The sequence below is a fragment of the Hippichthys cyanospilos genome, chromosome 13 (assembly GCF_059441005.1).
Source record: "Hippichthys cyanospilos isolate Australia breed blue-spotted pipefish chromosome 13, RoL_Hcya_1.0, whole genome shotgun sequence".
NCBI lineage: Eukaryota > Metazoa > Chordata > Actinopteri > Syngnathiformes > Syngnathidae > Hippichthys > Hippichthys cyanospilos.
This window is the reverse complement of record NC_142381.1, coordinates 9,842,798-9,858,909: the sequence shown is the minus strand read 5'-3', so window position 1 is coordinate 9,858,909 and position 16,112 is coordinate 9,842,798. Positions and strand designations below refer to the sequence as shown.

Genomic DNA, 16,112 nt, shown 5'->3' with positions numbered 1-16,112 from the left:
TTGGTGACAAAATATAATTTTGAAGCGCATTTTGACCGACATCTCGGTCCTCTGCACTTTGCAGAGGAAAGCGCACTCCGACGGCAGCAGCTTCATTTACTTCGAATATGAGTGCTTTATCTTTGTTGGGAAAGGTGGGGGCATGATCGTTAATATCCAAAACTTCAACAATTACTCTATGTAGCTCTAACGGGTTTTCTAGAATGACCTCGAAGCTGAAGCTACACGGCGTCACATCTCCGCAAAGCTGCTCTCGGTCTATTCTGTCATTGACGACCAGCAGCCCTTTGTCTGTTTTCAGCTCCGTGTACTGGATGTCTTCTTCTGTTAAAATGCGGGCCCGCCCCGAAATGAGTCTCTTCGTGTCCAAACCGAGATCTTGCGCCAAATTTCCAATTACGGATCCTTTCTTCATTTCTTCAGGAATAGAATAATGAATTTGACTACGTACCATGGTAACCAATTGAAGCAGAAACATGAGCGTTCCAATTTGCCGTCGCCATCCATAAAACAGCCTCCATGATGCGCATGCGAAATCGGGAGGTCCTTGATTATCCATGATGACAAAAACCGAACAAAAAATAAAACAAAAATATCTTTTGTGAAATTATCAGTTTCCTTTTCAAACCACTAAGATGTTTTCGTGCAAAGAAATTTGCGGTGCATACGGTTGTTCTGTTGCTTGTCCTCACCACTCACAAAAGAATTACATCTCCTCCAGTGCCTCGTCACTAGGAGGGTGGACTGCATGACGGCACAGACATTTATACACAGACCAACAGCGTCTCTTAGAGTCGAAAACGTGTAAGAACGGGCGCAGGAAAAAGCATGAAATAAGGTCGCTCATTTCGCTGTGAAGGAGTAACATGCGGAGTAGCCCTAAATAAATACCGTATAACACAAAAGATAATGAATCACTACTATAAAATTGCAAACATTTATGATTTCATCAAACATAATTGACACTTTAAGCATTTGAAACAATGAAAGACAATAAAACTAGATCAATCTACAAGGTTATCATAAATGAGAAGGCCCTGTATTTGAAATTTAACGGTATTTATTTAGTTATCATAAATGAGAAGGCCCTGTATTTGAAATGTAACGGCATTTATTTATTTATTTATTTAATGTATTTATCGTTTTATTTTTTTAGCTTGTTCAGTTGCAGCATTCATGATCATGATTATGATGATGATTAGTTTTATTTTGTTTTTTTAATTCATTATTCATATACCAAATTGTAACAATGTAAAAAAAAAAATACAATAATTGATACATACGTATTAACTACGTTTTGTCAACATTTAGTATGAAAAGGAGTCTTGAAAGGCTGTACTGTAGTCAGCCTGGCCTATTGCCTTGGCCTATTGTCTGTACATTGTGGGATTAAACTGCGGTGAATACTTGCGTACCAAGGACAGCGACAGTGCAGTTTGGGTTGCTATATTTTTAAGCTTCATATATTCTGAAGCCTTATGTAATATGTGCAAATTTATGCAAAGTTAGACTTCGATCAAGTAAGTTGTGATTAAAATATAAAAACAAACAAACATCTGATTCCTAAGCTAGGACCTAGGAAAAATACCTTATTTTGTATAATAAACTTTAAATAAGTGACTATGATCAAATAATGTGAAACACGTAACTCACCAAGGTTGACATCTGTGAGCAGTTTCCTGATATTTGATTGTTAGCATTTGGTGTGTCAGCATCCGCTCCATCCACACTCACTAAACTTTGACACATGGCTTGCATGTTCTTAATGTCACTTTTTCTTGAGTCAGTGGTCCTGCACATCTCGTAATTGTACACCTGTGGGAGAGTCCCAGTCCCCAACGTATCCGAGTACCGAGGAGGATAATATGGAATGACAGGCAGGTTGGAGTGATAGAGGACTCGAGACTGTCTCCACCTGTATATTTTGACTGAAATGATGAGCAGCAAGCAGGTGATGAAGAGGAAGGAGACCACAGCCAAAGCCAAGACTAAGTAAAAAGTCAACTGGTCATTGTACTCCTTGTCGTGGATGCTCAAGTCAGTGAACTCTGACATCACTTCCGGGAAGCTGTCGGCGACGGCCACATTGACAATGACTGTAGCTGAACGAGAGGGCTTCCCGTTGTCCTCCACCACAACAGTTAGTCTTTGTTTGACAGCGTCTTTATCAGTCACTTGACGGACAGTTCGGATTTCTCCATTGTGGAGGCCCACTTCAAACAGCGCCCTGTCTGTGGCTTTGTGCACTTTATAGGAGAGCCAAGCGTTCTGGCCGGAGTCCACATCCACTGCTACCACTTTGGTCACAAGGTAGCCCACGTCTGCCGAACGTGGCACCATTTCGGCCAACACCGAGCCGCCCGTCTGGACTGGGTACAGCACCTGAGGGGCATTGTCATTCTGGTCTTGGATCAGGATGCGCACGCTCACGTTGCCGCTGAGGGGAGGAGAGCCTCCATCTTGTGCTCTGACCACCAAGTCTATCTCTTTAATTTGCTCATAATCAAATGAGCGAATTGCACTGATAACGCCAGTTTCCGAATTTAAAGACACAAAATTTGAAACCGGACTACCAGTTATCTGTGTGTCCTCCAACAGATAGGATATTCTCGCATTTTGATTCCAGTCAGCATCTTGAGCAGTGACAGCAAATATTGACATGCCAGGAGAGTTATTTTCTGGGATATAAGCAGAATACATATTTTTATCAAATAATGGTGCATTGTCATTTATGTCTGAAATTTTAAGATACAACTTAGTTGAACTAGAAAGAGGAGGTGTTCCAAGATCAGTGGCTGTAATTGTTATGTCATATTCTGAAATAGACTCTCTATCAAAAAGTTGGTCTGAAATCAAATTATAATAATTTGTAAGCGATGGCTCAATTTTAAAAGGAAGGTTGCCATTGATTATACATTTTATTTTTCCATTTCTGTCAGAATCGTTATCTTTAATGTTCAGAACTGCTATAGTTGTACCAGGAGGTGAATCTTCCGACAGAGGACTTGAAAATGATTTAATATTTATGACTGGAGCATTGTCATTTACATCAATTACATCAATTATGACTTTACTGGTACCAATTAGGCCACCTTGATCTTTTGCTTCCAACCTGATTTCATACTTTCTGTCCTTCTCATAGTCTATTTGTCCAGACACATGAATGGTGCCAGTTTTTTCATCAATATGAAATATATCTGCAGCATCTCCTTTCATTTTGGATAAACTATATGTAATGAGTCCATTTGAACCACTGTCAATATCTGTAGCATTTACTGTAATAATATGAGTTCCTTTAATTGTGTTTTCTATAACATAGGCTTTATACTCTGACTGATTAAATACTGGCCGGTTATCATTTACATCTAGCACATTTATGTCTATATTTATAGTTCCAGTTTTCTGTGGTGTTCCTCCATCAAGTGCAATTAATTTGAAAGACAAACGATGAAGACGCTCTCTGTCTAAAGGCTTTTGGAGAACCATTTCAACATTTTTACTGCCATCTGGATTTGCATATTGATTTAGTATAAAATGTTCGTTATGTGCTAAACTATAGCGCTGCAGCGCATTTTGCCCAACATCTTGATCCTCTGCACTCGGCAGGGGAAACGGAACTCCAACTGCTGCAGCTTCATTTATGTCAAATATAAGAGGTTTATCTTTGTTTGTAAAGACCGGAGCATGATCATTGATATCCAAAACGTCAACAATAATTCTGTGCAGCTCGATAGGGTTTTCTAAAATAATTTCAAAACTGAAACTACACGGCATCACATCTCCGCAAAGCTGCTCTCGGTCTATTCTATCATTGACGACCAGCAGCCCTTTGTCTGTTTTCAGCTCCGTGTACTTGATGTCGTCTTCTGTCAAAATACGGGCCCGCCCTGAAATTAGTCGCTTTATATCCAAACCGAGATCTTGTGCCACATTTCCGATCACGGATCCCTTCTTCATCTCCTCAGGAATAGAATAACGAATTTGACCACCTACCGTGGCAACCAAATGAAGGACAAACATGAGTATTCCTATTTTCCGTCGCCATCCATAAAACAGCCTCCATGTTGCGCATGGGGAAGGGAGGGGTCCGTTATTATCCATGAGAACAAGAACAAAAAAATGAAAGGTACGTTTTGACGAATAGGCTAATCCGTTTCCTGCTCAACAAATCGACGATTACGTGCAAATAATATTGCAGTGCACGCCGTACGTCGTTCTCTCATTTGCTCTCAACGCCAACAAAACCCAACAAACCTCCTTTAGTGTCTCCTCCATTGAGGACTGCATGACGACAAACACGCAAGATCATATCCAGGCCAACAGCGTCTCTTAGAGTCGAACATGTGTAAGAACAAGCGCGACAAATCAGGTCCCCAAGGAAAAAACACTAAAATCCTTCATATATATATATATATATATATATATATATATATATATATATATTCTTATTTTGATTGCATGTTTGTACAGAGAGTCTCGACAATACCATGTGAAATGGGTATTGCAATTGCAATGTTTATATTCTGAAATGTCACTTTTTTATTTCAACCACTCTCAAGTGTATAACACAAATTTCTTACTGAGGCTAAAGCTAGAAATCAAATGTGCTTTATTTGAATTTCATAAAAAAAGAGGACTATGAATTAAAAACCATGTGACGCTGAAAGAATATGGGTAAAACAATTGGTAGACCACGTTCAATACAGGTGCTGGAAAGTGTGAACTATTAATTTAAAAAAAAAAAAAAGCTGAAGCCATTGACTCACCAAGGTAGACATCTGTGAACAGTTTCCTGACATCAGCTTGTCGTGCGACATGTCCACATCAGCTCCATCCACACTCACTAAACTTTGACTCATGGCTTGCATGTTCTTCATGTCACTTTTTCTGGAGTCGGTAGTCCTGCAAACCTCGTAATTGTACACATGTGGAAGTGTCCCTGTCCCCAAAGTATCCGAGTAGCGAGGTGGATAATACGGAATGACAGGCAGGTTGGAGTGGTACAGGACTCGAGACTGTCTCCACCTGTACACTTTGACTGATATGATGAGCAGCAAGCAGGTGATGAAGAGGAAGGAGACCACAGCCAAAGCCAAGACTAAGTAAAATGTCAGCTTCTCACTGTACTCCTTGTCGTGTGTGCTCAAGTCAGTGAACTCTGCCATGACTTCCGGAAAGCTGTCAGCCACAATCACGTTGACAATAACTGTAGCTGAGCGAGAGGGCTGCCCGTTGTCCTCCACTACAACAGCAAGTCTTTGTTTGACAGCATCTTTATCAGTCACTTGGCGGACCGTTCTGATTTCTCCATTATGAAGGCCAACTTCAAAAAGTGCCCTGTCTGTGGCCTTGTGCACTTTATAAGAGAGCCAGGCATTCTGGCCTGAGTCCACATCCACCGCCACAACTTTGGTCACCAGGTAGCCAACATCTGCTGAACGAGGCACCATTTCGGCTAACACCGAGCCGCCCGTCTGCACTGGGTACAGCACCTGAGGGGCGTTGTCATTCTGGTCCCGTATCAAAATACGAACACTGACGTTGGTGCTTAGGGGAGGTGAGCCTCCATCTTGTGCTTTGACTACTAAGTCCAGTTGTTTAATTTGCTCATAATCAAACGATCGAACTGCATTGATAACGCCAGTTTCAGAATTTAAAGACACAAAAGTTGAAACTGGACTGCCAGTTATCTGTGTGTCTTCCAAAAAATAAGATATTCTCGCATTTTGACTCCAATCAGCATCTCTAGCAGAGACAGCAAATATTGACATACCAGGAGAATTATTCTCTGTGACATCAGCAGAGTACATAATTTTATTAAATAATGGTGCATTGTCATTCACATCAGATATTTTAAGATACAACTTTGTTGAGCTAGAAAGAGGAGGCGTTCCGAGATCAGTGGCTGTTATTGTTATGTTGTATTCTGAGACAGATTCTCTATCAAAACGTTGGTCTGAAATTAAATTATAATAATTGGTAATAGATGGCTCCATTTTAAAAGGAAGTTTTCTGTCTAAGGTACATTTAATTTCCCCATTTCTGTCTGAGTCGACATCTTTAATGTTAAGAACTGCAACTGTTGTTCCAGGAGGTGCATCTTCAGATAAAGAGTTGGAGAATGATTTGATGTTAATTACTGGAGCATTGTCATTAATGTCAATTACGTCAAAAATAACTTTACTGGTCCCAGTCAGCCCACCTTGATCTTTTGCTTCCACTCTGACTTCGTACTTTTTATTCTTTTCAAAATCTATTTGACCAGACACGTAAATTGTCCCTGTGTTTTCATCAATATTAAACATATCTGACGCACTTCCTTTTGTTTTAGACAAACTGTAGGTGATCATTCCATTTGAAGCAATGTCAGCGTCTGTAGCATTTACAGTAATTATATTCGTGCCTTTAATGGTGTTTTCATAAACGGAGGCTTTATAAGATGACTGGTTAAATATGGGTTCGTTGTCGTTTACATCCAGCACATTTATTTCGATATTTACGGTACCAGATCTCTGTGGTGTTCCTCCATCAAGTGCAATCAATTTTAAAGACAAACGAGGTTGTTGCTCTCTGTCTAAAGATTTCTGTAGCACCATTTCCACATATTTACTGCCATCTGGATTCGCATGCTGCTTGATTATAAAATTATCGTTAGGTGACAAAATATATTTTTGCAATGCGTTTTGCCCTACATCTTGATCCTCTGCACTCTGCAGAGGAAAGCGCACTCCAACGACAGCTGATTCACTTATTTCAAATATGACAGCTTTATCGTTACTTGAAAACGTGGGAGCGTGATCGTTTATATCCAAAACCTCGACAGTTATTCTGTGCAGCTCGATTGGATTTTCTAAAATAATCTCAAAATTAAAGCTACACGGCGTCACATCTGCGCAAAGCTGCTCTCGGTCTATTCTGTCATTGACGACCAGCAGCCCTTTGTCTGTTTTCAGCTCCGTGTACTGGATGTCGTCTTCCGTCAAAATTCGGGCCCGCCCTGAAATGAGTCTCTTCGTATCCAAACCGAGGTCTTGTGCCACATTTCCAATCACGGATCCCTTTTTCATCTCCTCGGGAATAGAGTAACGGATCTGTCCACCTACCGTGGTGACCAAATGAAGCAGAAATACGAGCGTCCCCATTTGGCGTCGCCATCCATAAAATAATTTCCATGGTGTGCGCAAAAAATAGAGATGTCCGTTTTCCATAATCACACACACAAAAAGTGGATATGTTCTTTCGTCCGCTCAAAAAAATGGCGTTTTGGATGAGGTGAAGATAAATATGGAGCGCACACTGGTGTTCTCTCTCATATCCTCACTACCAACAAAAGACAGAAAATCTCCTTCAATGACTGGTCGATAAGGGAGACTGCATGACGACAACACACGGAAAATAGATAGGCCAACAGCGTCTCTTAGAGTCGAAAACGTGTAAGACCGGTACAGCAGACAAAATTGAAAGTTACTAAGTTCAGAGAAAGTATACGTTCAGCGTTTTGGAAATTTAACAAAAATATATTCTGCAATACAAAGAGGCTGTGTTTACAGTCACTTCTTACAACATTTGCCAGCAATAAAACAACGAATAACATCACTAAAAGTTCTCGTAAAAAGGAAGAAAAGTCTGCTTCATTGTGAACATAAAAAAAGCTATTGCAATACTTTCAAAATGCCATCAACCTAGGCTCACCATGAAATAAATCATACTCTTACATGACAAATCTAATTTTATGTTGATAAATAAGCATCGAATTCATCTGGATTTCATCAAACATGGGGCTCATAAATTGTTATATTATCATCTTTTTTTACAACCATCATCATCGTCATATAATCATCGTAGTCATAAAACCAAAACAAGCCACTAAACTTATCGTCAGAAATAATTACTCAGCAGCAAATAGTGAATTACTCAGCAGCAAATAGTGTCTTATAATAAGTTATTGACATGATTAGTGCAAGTAAATACGTCTTCAATATCAAAAGGTTATCGTCTTGATCTTGAACCGCGTGAGATTTTCTTCATCTGAAAGAAAAATATGGGTAACATGGACAGCGACCTATGAAACCAGAACGTCTTGGAGATATTTGTCAAATATTTATAAGCGTTAAAAATACAGAAAAGTTTAGTATTATATCATTTTTTTGTATATTTTACAACAAGATTATAGAAGAGATTGACTAATTACTAGATTTTGTATTTGTTTAGGAAGACATTGGCAGGTGGGTGAATGACAAAAGTTAAGTTGTATAACTGTCATTTTGAAAATAAAGGCAGATTAGTGCAGTTATAAAATGTTGAAAATTTAATGGAACATTTTGTGTGAAATATGACCGAGTATTTTATCAAAAACAGCTTTCAAACAGTTTTCAAACTTATTTTAGTCTCATGTATAGTATTTTTTATTTTTGAGTTATCAGAGCTGTTGCCTCATTTTATGTGCCGTTCTTTTAATTAAATCAGAATTTAATACTTTTTTCAATACATTTTGACAGCAATAGCTTGTTGAAATACTTGTGTGTTATTTAGACTCAATGTGTCATAGAAAGCTTCTTTTAAAAGACCAAGTAATTGCAAAAGGAAGCATCTGTAACATTTCTTTGGTTGTGAATTCAAGACACTGTGAAATTGTATGATGTGAACAAATACGACATAAAGAACAGAAGCATGATGAGATATTTGACTCACCAATGTTGACATCTGAGAAGAATGTCCTGCAAGTTTCTTGTTGTTAAGTGACATCTCCGCATCAGCTCCATCCACACTCACTAAACTTTGACTCATGGCTTGCATGTTCTTTATGTCACTGTTTCTGGAGTCAGTGGTCCTGCACACCTCGTAATTGTACACATGCGGGAGTGTCCCTGTTCCCAAAGTGTCTGAGTAACGTGGTGGATAATATGGTATGACAGGCAGGTTAGAGTGGTAGAGGACCCGTGATTGCCTCCATCTGTATACTTTGACTGAAATGATGAGCAGCAAGCAGGTGATGAAGAGGAAGGAGACCACAGCCAAAGCCAACACTAAGTAAAAAGTCAGCTGGTCATTGTACTCCTTGTCGTGCAGGCTCAAGTCAGTGAACTCTGACATCACTTCCGGGAAGCTATCAGCCACAGCCACGTTGACTATGACTGTAGCTGACCGAGAGGGCTGCCCATTGTCCTCCACCACAACAGTCAGTCTTTGTTTGACAGCATCTTTATCAGTCACTTGGCGGACAGTTCGGATTTCTCCATTGTGGGGGTCCACTTCAAACAGCGCCCTATCCGTGGATTTGTGCACTTTATAGGAAAGCCAGGCATTCTGACCAGAGTCCACATCCACTGCCACCACTTTAGTCACCAGGTAGCCCACGTCTGCTGAACGTGGCACGATTTCAGCCAGCACCGAGCCGCCCATCTGCACCGGGTACAGGACCTGAGGGGCGTTGTCATTCTGGTCTGCGATCAAGATTTGAACTGTGGCCACAGAACTAAGAGGAGGGTTTCCGGAGTCACGGGCAGTAATGTTAATTTCAAAGGATTTGATTTGCTCAAAATCAAATGATTTGACTGCATGGATCACCCCACTTTCTGCATCGACTGAGACAAAAGAAGACACAGCCACTCCATTAACTTCTTTATCCTCCAGTAAATAAGATACACGAGAGTTCTGGCCCCAGTCCGCATCACGAGTACTGAGAGTAAAGATTGAAAAACCAACAGGGTTGTTCTCCGGCACAGTCTTACTGTATTCTGACTCAAGGAATTTAGGTTGGTTGTCATTCACGTCAGTTATTTTAACGTTGATGTTCTTACTACTCGACAGAGGTGGAAACCCTTGATCAGATACTCTTATGGTCAGATTATATTCAGGGACACTTTCTCGGTCCAAGATGTTTTCGGTAATTATAGTGTAATAACCTGTTAATGAAGACTCAATTCTGAAAGGGACGTCATTGTTAATAAAACATTTGACAACACCGTTTCCTTCAGAGTCTTCATCCTTCACGTTAAAAACACCTACAGTTGTCCCTGGGGGAGAATCCTCTGGAATGGATTGAGACAATGACATTAACTGAATAGTGGGGGCATTGTCATTCTTATCAAGGATATTAATGAATACTTTACATGTATCTGTAAAGCCACCATGATCACTCGCCTGGATGTTTATTTGGTAACTTTTCGATTTTTCAAAATCTAACTCACCTAAAACTTTAATCTCCCCTGTTTTAAAATTTACTTCAAACAGCTGTTCAGTTTCTTTAGTGCTACGAGTGGAATAAGCGACTTCACCATTTAGGCCCGCATCAGCGTCCTTTGCACTCACAGTGGTGATAAGAGTTCCTGCAGGTGAATTTTCTGGTACATCTACCTTATAAAAAGGATGAATGCACACTGGCGCATTATCGTTATTATCCAGCACAGTAATGAGAATTCTCACCGTTCCTGATCTATGTGGCTCGCCGCCATCTGAAGCAATCATAATGAGTGTAAGACTCTCCTCTTTTTCTCTGTCTAAAGGCTTCTGCAAAACCATTTCAATAAACTTTGCTCCATCCGGTTGGTTTTGTATTTCTAATTTAAAATCATTTGAAGGTTTAAGAACATATTTCTGAATATCATTAATACCAACATCAAAGTCATCCGCATTCTCTAATGAGAAACGAGTTCCAACAACAGCATTTTCAGCAATTTTTAGTTTAATTTCAGACTGCGGAAAGGACGGGCTGTTGTCATTGATGTCAGTGACCTCCACTGTTACACGATAAAGCTGTATTGGATTTTCTAAAATGATATCGAAGCTGAAGCTGCAGGGCGTCGTCTTTCCACAGAGCTCCTCACGGTCGATGCGCTCTTTTATCACTAGCGTGCCTTTGTCTCGCTTTATATCAACATACTGTCGATCTTCTTTTGTTATAATACGAGCTTTACCTGCCACGAGTCTGCTAACGTCCAAACCTAAATCTCTTGCGATGTTTCCAACATAAGAGCCTTCCGCTTGCTCCTCCGGTATGGAATAGCGAGCCTGTCCAGTCACGGAGCGCAGCTCACACAGACAAAGAATAACAAACAGTGTGCGCCATCGGCCTTTAGCAGTGCGGATCCAAACGCAATCCATGGTAAATCCCCAAATTATTCCAATCAGAATCCTCTAAAACAAAGAAAAAGCACTTCAATTTAGACGATCGTAAAAATAACGAAAATCCACAGACGATATCACACATCAAATGGTGAACAATCCGTCGTGTATCTCAACCACCAAGCTCTAAAATGAGTCAAAGAGGAAGACTCTTGCATGGACTATTTTCCCTCGAATTCAATCACGTGTCACTAGCGGCGCTCAGAGCATTTTCGGAGTAGTGCATGGCCTTTAAAAAAAGCGTTCATATTTCCGTCTCCTATAACGGTGTTGTCTAAATATTAATGCTGCATATGCATAGTAAAATGTTAAAAGTAACAGCATTATAATAATGAAATAAATCATATCAAACGATGTATACAAAATCATAGAAGTAACTTTTACAGACAACAACGAAGGCTTGACATAAAATTGGTATTTATAAAAGAGTTTCTGATCGTATTCAGCAAAGCATGTTCACAAGTCGTTAGTCTACATCAGTCTGTATATGTATTCATTTTTACGTACATATACACGTCTGTTTATGTACAATCTTAATTTAGTTTTCTTACTTTTGAGAAGATCAATAAATATAATAGTCAGTCCAATTAACTATCAATAAATATTGAATAACAATCTGGTCTGAATTAATCTAATATATTGTTTGCTGACTTGTCTACGGAGACACTTCATTTATTGTATGTTTTATTTGTATTCAGGGGTATGAACTATAATCAAAACTATTAAATCAATGATTGAGCGATCAAAATATATAACTGGAGAGAGTAATAGTATGTAAAATTATTCGACAAAAATATTTATTTGTATATTTTATGTTTTAATGTTTTTAATTTGTGCTTTGGTGTTTGGTTTTATTTGACATAAATTAAGATTTTGGCATTAAATTATTTAAGTTTCGTTTTTAAACGTCCTTCTGTTAACATCAAACACAGTTAGAATGAATACTAATGCACAATCATGCTCAAAAACTGGGAAAGCTATGAGACACAAAATTAGAAAACAAAAGTAACATTTTCAACTACTCCACGTCTAATATATTTATTTAATATCCATTTCGCCATTAACTTCGTGAATCGTGTCATACGATAAAATAAATATAGTGTAAGCAAAAGATCACGAAGGACTAAGATTATAAAGTGACAGACCGACACTTGACAGCCACTGCATGGTTAGAAAGCGCAGCGTGAGGTGCTGTCTATGGTGCTGAAATGTCAGCAGTCGTTGAATGCACTGTGGGGCTAACAGGAAAAAAAAGCTGCCACATTGACAAAAAAAAGATGGGAGGGTTGAGAGGTGTTGGCCCGTGTGATTGTCCAAACGTGCAACAGCCGAAAAAATGATGAAACATTTCATTCAATCTATGAGGGGTATATATCAAAGACTAGAAAATAAATGACATTTTGACTCACCAATGTTGACATCTGAGAAAAGTCTCCTGATATCTGCTTGTTCACATGCGGCGTGTCATGATGAGCTTCATCCACGCTCACTAAACTTTGACTCATCGATTGCATGTTCTTCATGTCACTTTTTCTGGAGTCAGTGGTCCTGCACACCTCGTAATTGTACACATGCGGGAGTGTCCCTGTTCCCAAAGTGTCTGAGTAACGTGGTGGATAATATGGTATGACAGGCAGGTTAGAGTGGTAGAGGACCCGTGACTGCCTCCATCTGTATACTTTGACAGAAATGATGAGCAGCAAGCAGGCGATGAAAAGGAAGGAGACCACAGCCAAAGCCAAGACTAGGTAAAAGGTCAGCTTCTCATTGTACTCCTTGTCGTGCACGTTCAAATCAGTGAACTCTGCCATGATTTCCGGGAAACTGTCGGCCACCGCCACGTTGACAATGACTGTAGCTGAACGAGAGGGCTGCCCGTTGTCCTCCACCACAACAGTCAGTCTTTGTTTGACAGCATCTTTATCAGTCACTTGACGGACAGTTCGGATTTCTCCATTGTGGAGGCCCACTTCAAACAGCGCCCTGTCGGTGGCTTTTTGAACTTTATAGGTGAGCCAAGCGTTCTGGCCGGAGTCCACATCCACTGCCACCACTTTAGTCACCAGGTAGCCCACGTCTGCCGAACGAGGCACCATTTCGGCCAGCACTGCGCCGCCTGTCTGTACCGGGTACAGCACCTGAGGAGCGTTGTCATTCTGATCTGCGATCAGGATTTGAACTACGGCCACAGAACTCAGTGGAGGGGATCCAGAGTCACGGGCGGTAATGTTAAAGTCAAAGGACTTGATTTGTTCGTAATCAAACGATTTGACTGCATTGATGACGCCATTGTCTGCATTAACCGAGATAAAAGAAGACACAGCTACCCCATGTATGTCTTTCTCTTCCAGAAAGTAAGACACTCGAGCGTGTTGTCCCCAGTCAGCATCACTCGCACTGACAGTAAACACGGAAAAACCAGGTGAGTTATTCTCTGGTACAATCTTACTGTATTTTGTTTGTTGGAATCTAGGCGGGTTGTCGTTTACGTCGGATATTTTAACATGAATATTTTTACTACTAGAAAGAGGTGGAGAGCCTTGGTCAGACACTGTTACGGTAAAATTATATGCAGGAACAATTTCTCTATCCAAGACGTTTTCAGTAACAATAGTGTAGTAACCTGTTAACGAAGACTCAATTTTAAATGGGACATCATCATTAATGGAGCATGTGACAACACCATTGCCCTCAGAGTCTTCATCATTCACGTTAAAAACAGCTACAGTTGTACCTGGAGGAGAATCCTCGGGTATGGATTGCGAAAAGGACATAAATTCAATAGTCGGAACATTGTCATTTGCATCTATTATGTTGATAAACACTTTACAGGTATCCGTATAACCTCCGTGATCTCTGGCCTGTACGTTTAACTGATAACTCTGTGATTTTTCAAAATCCAATTTACCTATAACTTTAATCTCTCCTGTTTTAACATTTACATCGAACAAAAGTTCGGTTTCTTTGGCAGCACGAGTAGAATACGTGACGTCACCATTCAGGCCCGCATCAGCATCGTTTGCACTAACAGTCGTGATCAACATTCCTTCGGGTGAATTTTCTGGCACATCTACCTTGTAAATGGGTTGAGTGCACACGGGTGCGTTATCGTTTGCATCTAGCACAGTGATGTGAATTCTCACCGTCCCTGATCTATGTGGCTCCCCGCCATCTGAAGCAATCAACATGAGATGGAGACTCTCCTCTTTCTCTCGGTCTAAAGGCTTCTGTAATGTCATTTCAATGAAGCTTTTACCGTCAGGTTGATTCTGTATTTCCAGTTTAAAATTATCTGATGGCTTAAGAACGTATTTTTGTATATCATTAGTTCCAACATCAGGGTCTTCTGCGTTCTCGAGTGAGAAACGTGCCTCGGATGCTACACTTTCGGCAATTTCCAAATTTATTTCTGATTGAGGAAAGGACGGGCTATTGTCATTAATGTCCACCACCTCCACTGTTACACGATAGAGCTGGATTGGATTTTCTAAAATAATGTCGAAGCTGAAGCTGCAGGGCGTCGTCTTTCCACAGAGCTCCTCTCGGTCGATGCGCTCTTTAATCACAAGTGTGCCTTTGTCTCGCTTTAAATCAACATATTGTCGACCTCCTTTCGTAATAATTCGAGCTTTACCTGCCACGAGTCTGCCCACATCCAAACCTAAATCTCTTGCGATATTCCCAACAAAAGAGCCTTCCGCCTGCTCCTCCGGTATGGAATAGCGAGCCTGTCCAGCTACGACGCGCAGCTCACACAGACAAAGAATAAAAAACAGTGTGAGCCGTCGGCTTCTGGCAGCGCACTTCCACAAATAAGACATGTTCAATCCAAAAAATATTCCAAGACGATTTCGCTATCATTAAAAAAAAAGCATACACAGAGTTTGTTGGTCCAACACTGAAACCAGAAACCACAGATAAATGGCGTCCAGACCGTCGTCTTTCTCAGCCGCGAGGCTCATATGGATGCCACAGAGGAAGACTCCTGTAAGGATGACTTCCCCTCTGATTTAGTGACGTGTCACGAGCGGCGCTCAGAGCATTTTCGAAGTAGTGCATGTATGGCTGTTAATAAATATGCGTTTCTATATTGTTTTCAAGGGATCACATTTAAACTCCTATATCGAAAATGTTGAAATGAATTGTAAAATGACAGCGTCGTAAGTATCAAATAACGAGGTTTAAATATATTTCTGATGGCTTAAGAAATGTTTTGACAATTGTATTCATTTTTTAATCAGCCTCTAGATGCATCTCTGATCCATTTTGGTGTCCTGTAGTTTTGAGGTTGTAATGACCATTATGCAATGTAACGTAATTTGATATCATGAGATAAGATCTAATCTATTTTTTTTCAACCTAAATATTCAAACACATATATGTTTTGCCTTCAACAATTATAAATGACACAAATATTAGTTCTTACAACCTTATTTTAGAATTGTATTTTATTGTTTTTTTTTATATTATACAGAAAAAAATGATTGATGCAGACTCAACCTCGAAAACGGAAGGTTTTTAGACTCAAAAAAAAATAAGGAAAGAGAAGGTCTTCAGTACAGGCATTTACAATAAGTAAAGTTTAACTGTGGAATGACTTGTTAATAAATTAGGCTACTTTCGAAAGAAACAGATCAAGATAGACTTACAGTAAAAATCAACAAACTTTAATTTTGACCCAATGTCATAAAGGCCGAAGTCGGATGCTATCGATGGTTTTGAAATAGCAGGACTTGAAATGTGGACAAGTGAGAAAAAAAAAATGGAAAAATATCAGCTGATGATTACAAACATTCCAGATGCTGCGACAGACCCTGGATACACTAATAGGAATAAATTTCTATGGTGGTTTATGATGGGCAATTAAGAAGGTCACTATTGCTAAATGGTCATGATCAGGCGTTTACAATAGGTAAGACTCAACTATTTAAATAATTACAAAAAGCAATAAACATACATGATTTTTACTTTTTTTTGTCTGATCCTCA

General features: G+C 39.8%; 1 protein-coding gene across 20 annotated transcripts in view; it reads right to left on the bottom strand.

The window, feature by feature from the left end:
- The window catches only part of LOC148413763 (protocadherin gamma-C5-like), a 216,405-nt gene that overhangs the window by 100,580 nt on the left and 99,713 nt on the right, over positions 1–16,112 (bottom strand). Inside the window, exon 1 of one of the 20 annotated variants that reach the window (XM_088431311.1) lies at positions 12,534–15,038. The exons of 17 other annotated variants lie outside the window; for them this stretch is intronic. In XM_088431311.1, coding sequence (XP_088287437.1) covers positions 12,534–14,945 — 2,412 coding nt within the window. In that variant the 5' untranslated portion in view covers positions 14,946–15,038. Of the gene's footprint in view, positions 1–8,691; positions 11,223–12,533; positions 15,039–16,112 lie in introns of those variants that run through there. 2 more of the 20 variants (XM_088431341.1, XM_088431312.1) reach the window with 2 other exon arrangements.